At 38.6% G+C, this 6,000-nt stretch overlaps 1 protein-coding gene across 2 annotated transcripts in view; it reads right to left on the bottom strand.

Annotated features, from left to right (window-relative positions):
- Positions 1–235: 235 nt before the first annotated feature.
- WASL (WASP like actin nucleation promoting factor) overlaps positions 236–6,000 on the bottom strand; it is a 49,910-nt gene continuing 44,145 nt past the window's right edge. Inside the window, exons 9-12 of one of the 2 annotated variants that reach the window (XM_086610530.1) lie at positions 5,867–5,884; positions 3,135–3,655; positions 1,736–1,844; positions 236–297 (exon numbers count right to left, since the gene is read on the bottom strand). In XM_086610530.1, the coding sequence (XP_086466656.1) occupies positions 236–297; positions 1,736–1,844; positions 3,135–3,655; positions 5,867–5,884 (710 nt within the window). The remainder of the gene's footprint in view (positions 298–1,735; positions 1,845–3,134; positions 3,656–5,866; positions 5,885–6,000) is intronic. The other variant, XM_086610529.1, reaches the window with a different exon arrangement.

Here is a 6,000-nt window from a genome sequence, read left to right as displayed (position 1 = left end):
ATGATCATCCAGGTGTAAACTTGCACACATTAACAGGGAGTAGCTTTGTAGAGGATTATGACAAACCTTTACAGATTAAATGAGGTATTGCACAGATTAATAAAAAAGCAAAAGGCAACAAAAATATACAGCAAATTGGTAGAACATTTACATGATAATTTTACAGAATCCATAGACAGAAAGTAGTGTTTAGTATATCATTCACCTTAAAAAATATATATATAATAATATATGATCAATCATCCCATTCGTCATCATCCTCAAAGTCTTCTTCATCATCTTCATCCTCATCTTCATCTGTAAGACAAAAAAAGCAAGTCACTTTCATCCACCGAATTAACGTGACAAAAGCGTTATTGATTTCTCCCACATCTTTCTGAAAACAGAACAACCAGTTCGAGGAGGTCACAAAACATTTGGTAATACTCTGAGACAGATACTGGCTGAAAGTTAAATCTAATTTGTTTCCTTTCTCACTGCTTTCCCCAGGTAGGAAAAACGTGTCTTGTTTTCTGCTATGAGAACAAGAATCACAAGTTCTTATTTGACACTTACTACTTATTACTGTTTCTTAGAGAATGTGAGAGTGGCCAGCTTGTTCCGGATTGGGTTTTCAACTTCAAGGATAGATTAATTTCTGAAATGTAAGAACTGCTTCCCTAGGTTTACAACATAACGGGGTTTCTGTTTATTGTACAAGCACAAATGTGACCTAAGTCTGTTGTGGTTACTGAAATATTCTAAACTGTGTAATGCACATGAACATCAACAATGTTTGTTGTTAATTTTATTCAGTCTTCCACTATTTTTAATATGTATTATAACTTTAAAATTGCAGCAGTTAAAATTAAACTACTTATTTGTTAGGCAAGAGCATTTCCTTCCCTAGGACAATGCTGTATTTAATAAAATACCTTTTAAAAAAAATACCTTTCTGGTATTTAATTTATGTAAAGTACCAAAATTGGGGATTATGACATAGGGTAACAAATTCACAAACTATATTGCATTTAGTCAAACGGTCTGCAGACTGCAAGTGCAGTTTTGGTATCAAGGCAAGCTCCAGAAGAAAAACATATCAAAGCCTAAACAGAAGAGACGTAACCAAACAGCTGCACTGCAGCTACTACACTGCATTATTATAAGCTCCATTTGAGAAACTGCTATTTGAGAAACACAAATCCTCTTGCAGCCTAAACTTTTCCAAGCACTAAAGTATGAAAAGTTGATTCAGTATTGGACTAGTCAGATAACTAGTGTTATCTAGTTATCTGACTATTATATAGTCACTATATAACACTAGTTATCTGACTATTATCCAGCAGGTGGTACCCAAAGCACACTGGAACCACAGTTTTAAGAGCATGAATCTTTTTAAGAGCTTTGGCTTCTAGAAGCAGAAAGCATTAAAAACCTTCCTTCCAAAATATTTTGGCAACTTATTTCAGACATCTAGTAGATAAAAATAAATCAAGTTATTAAAAAATAAATATCTTTATAAGGATACTCACCTCGATTAGTAATTTTTAGTTCAGTATTCCCACAAGCTACTATACACCAGTAATTCAAAGTAGTACAAAGTAACGATCCAACCCATTATTAAGAGGTTTGCCTAGAGTGTTCTGCACTGGACTATATGGTGAAGTCCTTCTTCCAACAATATTATAGATTGAATAGAAGTGTTAACACTTGAAAACCTGACACAGTGAGGTCAGAAACATTCCATCAGACTCACCTGAAGAATGAATGGCTTTGCTCCTTTTCTGCATAACTTCCATTAATGCACCCACAATTCCTGAGGTGGGTGCAGGTGTAGGTGGTGCACTCTCTTGGCCATCAGATACCTTGGAAAAAAGGATACGTTCGAAAGATGTAACTACCAAAACAGAATCTGTGTATTTCCAGACAAACTTCCTTATAAGATTAATGAGTTTCCTTTCAGTCAGAAGGAAGACTGAAACTGCAGTTTGTTTCTTTAGCTCAAGCTCAAGATAAGGTTGTTTTTTTTGTAAAAGTCAAACTTCTCTTTTGCCATATATCACAACTATAGTTAGTCTTGGTAAATACCACTAAATATTTTTCTTGTTTGGGTTTGTTAACCAGGTCTGCTTTGGGTTGATGATCCTTTCTGAAAGTAATAGACTTGGATACTGCAGACTAGTAATGGCAAATCAGTATTAACATGCTCTCACTTTTTACATCAGAAGCTTCTAGTGCAGAATAGTGGCAAAAAAAAAAAGCAGAAGTGAGGTTAGATGAAGGTTTGTAACAGTAAAAATAGAAGTTGAGCAAAATATGGCTGAAGGTTAGATGAAAGCTGTGAGAACACACAACCTAAACCAAATGTGTAAAGAACACAGGGAAGGATAGTAAGAGATGACAGCTGGAGGGAGACAAAGATGGTTTAGAAGTGAATCACTTTCTAGGTATAACATCCTCTAGATGTCAGCCCTCAGGCTCTTTGGCCAGCTTACAACTATGAATACATTTTATGCAATCTAGAAAGTGGAGTCACCTTAACAGCTCTCCAGTAACTACAGGCAAAATTATTTTGAAGATATTCAGTGACATCAAGAAGAAATTGTAACAGTAATAGCCTGGGCTGCAGCAGGAACAGCAGACGCATCCCTCACGGGCGGCGCTTTTCCAGACACAGACAGCCACCTTCTTAGAAGCCTCAACATTTGCAGAGCAGAGGTCCATTTAAAGATAGAAAAATAAAAAAAATTATCTAGTGTTTGTCTTCCACTACCATTACCACTGAACTCATCCCCTGCAGTTGTCTAGACAACTGTACTGAAGTATTCAGGAGACCAACAATCTTTCATAGCTCTTGCAAAAGTTCTTTACAGCCACAGTACTGTAGACTCATCACTGTAGGATTTATGCTTAAAGCTTTACTGAAAAAATGAGAGATGAGTTTGAAACAAGAATAATTTCACGCACCAATACTCACCTATAGCCAATACGTGTTACGAGCATTTTCTCAGTACTACTGTTCAAAGCATCACTTCAAAAACTCTCAAAAGTTATGATCCAGCCCAAAACAGAGCCACAAGTTACTATTCACACTGCAATACTGCAGCCATTTGCAAGTCCCAAGGAAACATAGGCAAGAAACAGCTTTTACTCACAGATTTCAGCTGTATACCCTGTCGTATCTGGTCTAACAGTGCATCTCTTCCTGAGCAGGACACTGGTCGACTGTTCTGTTCTACTTTCTTTAACTGAGCTCCTTCTCTGATTTGATCCAAGAGTGCTGCTTTGTTTCCTGCAGGAACTGGAAGCTGGTGATCAACTTCTGAAGGAAGGCCTGGTGGTGGAGGAGGACCGGGAGGAGGTGGAGGAGGAGGAGGTGGTGGAGGAATGGATGACCCACTTGCTGGTGGTGGTGGCGGTGGAGGAGGGCCAGACGGTGCAGATGACGAATGCACTGGTGGCGGTGGAGGATACATCCTGTTTGGAGGAGGTGGGGGCACTGTGGCACCAGGTCTAGACGGAGGTGGGGGTGGAGGTGCTGCTGTGGGAGCTCTCGAAGGAGGTGGTGGTGGTGCCCCTCGGCCCCTTGCAGGGGGAGGAGGAGGGCCTGAGCTATGGGGAGGTGGTGGCGGAGGCGGAGGGGGTCCTCCTCTGCACGGTGGTGGTGGAGGTGGGGCTGAAATGAAACAAAACAATTTACAATTACATGCTGCTCGATATCTGTAAGTCTTTCAGAGACTAGCAGAAAAAGAAAAAAGGCTTTGCCTTGCCTTTTGCAAGGATCTCTGTGCCTGTGTAAATTTTCCCAATTCTGGATTAAGTTGAATACAGCTGAATACAAGCTACGCTTATATGAATGCAAACCAAGCCAAATATAGCCCCTGTGTCTGTTGTGTATTTTGTACAAGAATCAACACTACAGGAAGCAAGTGCAATACATAAAAAGACTAATTAAAGTCACAAAACAAGCTTGGCATTAATTTTGGTTTGGTCCTATGGTAGTAATTTTCTTCATAATCCAAACGTATCTTAAGTTAGTGTTTCAATTTCTCATTAGAAAAGGCAGAAAAAATTAAACAGAATCCTCTAAAATTTTGTTGAGCTAGGACACAAGGCAAGAAAAAGAGGTTTTAGAAAAGATACTTAAAGAGACAGACAGAATTTCCACTTTATAATCTATCCATTATTTTATTAGGGAATTACAGAGGCAGATATTTTCTGAAGTACCATCTTTTAGTAACAAAAAAACTACTAATGCGTTACAGCGCACTGTAAACTGACTCTCAGTCCCTTTTACTGAAGATTAGTTCCAACAATATCTTTATGGCAGAGACCGCAGAAAGGAAACAACCTCAGGGATACCTCAATGCACAGGATCATTTCTATACGAAGTGGCCTTGAAACGTACTTGCTCTGCTAATGGCATTTTAAATAGCACTGTTTCATTTCCTCTTCCATTACACATCTAATGGCTTATGGTACTTCGGGTCGTGTGGTTGTTGCACCATAACTACTTAATAATCCAGGTGCTGTCATACAACTCAAGAAATTCACATTTGATTCCATATGCTTTGATAATGAAAAGGATATTACACTCAGGAAGATACTTCTGTACCCCTTCTATCTCCTTCCTGTTACATGCTGAGAAAGCAGACTGTCTGTACCGGAATAGAAGGGACAGCCCTAAAAAAAGGGGTATGAGGAAGTGGGAGACACTAGTGCCTCAGTGCCTCCTTCCCTGCTCACCTTGGAGAAACATATTCCTTCTAAAATTACACATTATGTTCTTTAGTTCCACAAACTCCTCTGTTTTTCCATATCCCTTCAAAAGAACAACATGGGGAGAATCTCCTCTTAAACGTCATATATTTTCCAAGAGACACACTGCCAACATTCTTGATTTTAAAAAAATCCCATTTATTGGTTGACATGACTGTAGTTTCCTTTTCGGCCACTGGAGGCCAGTATTTTCAAACTTAACTTACTCTGCAAGTACTACAGACAGTTTGTTACTGAAAAGAGATACCCGATCTGGTCATACTCCAGAGTCTGTAGATTTTGAACATAAGGTTTAAGTTTTCCTGCGGGGAAAGAGCTTATGTGCATCACATCTAGAGATATATGCCACATCCAGTCCTTGGAAACAGAGTTCAGGAGTTTTTATAAGGCTTGTCTGCACTCTACTGAAGTGAAATGTACCAAAACAGTACCAAAACTAGGGAAAGGGCAGGAAAAACAGAAAAGTAACTTCTATCTGAGCAGAACATCTCAGATGCAGAATATCTGCAACTCTCTAGTCACCATCCTAGCAGGGTGAATATGTAAGCACAGAAATTCTTGCAATAAAACACAGAAAAACGTGTTTCAGTTGAGAAAGAACACTTCAAACAGCAGTCAAGCCTACGCATCAAATAACATAATTGTGGATAAACCCAGTGAAATACTGGAACATTTTATCTACCTCTGGCAAAAAGCACAGAGGTAGATTATTATCATGCATGTTAAAAATGAGGCAGCTTTTCTTTCAATTGCGTACATGCAAGTGGCTGTAACTTGAAGTTAACACATACATAATAGAAAAACAGGCCTTTCAGAAGTATTTTAAGCTAATTATAAGGCTCCAAGGCAAGTCTTCTCAATCCAATTTTATCATCAGCAGTCTGAGATCAACAACTGTAAACACACAGAGTTAAGAAACTGACAGATTTCTTACTGAGAAAAAAAAAATCATAACTGAAATTTTGCTTGCAATTTAACCAAGAAGTTTGACTAATTTTTAGTATTGCAGCCAAACAGATGTGGACAAAGGTTTCTCATCTAGGAAAGAAATCACACAGCAGCATGAATACTTTGAAGCATATGCTGAGGTGTCAGCTCAAATACATACCGCTCCAACGTGGGGGACCTAAGGAATAAACGTAACAAGTCATTGTACCCTGAATCTCTTCAGCCGCTCAATTTATTCACTAGTTTCAAACTGCTATAATTTCAATGACATTTATATCCTATTTCTCTTGAGAA

This window comes from Tauraco erythrolophus, chromosome 4 (genome assembly GCF_009769465.1).
Source record: "Tauraco erythrolophus isolate bTauEry1 chromosome 4, bTauEry1.pri, whole genome shotgun sequence".
NCBI lineage: Eukaryota > Metazoa > Chordata > Aves > Musophagiformes > Musophagidae > Tauraco > Tauraco erythrolophus.
This window is presented reverse-complemented; position numbering and strand designations above follow the sequence as displayed.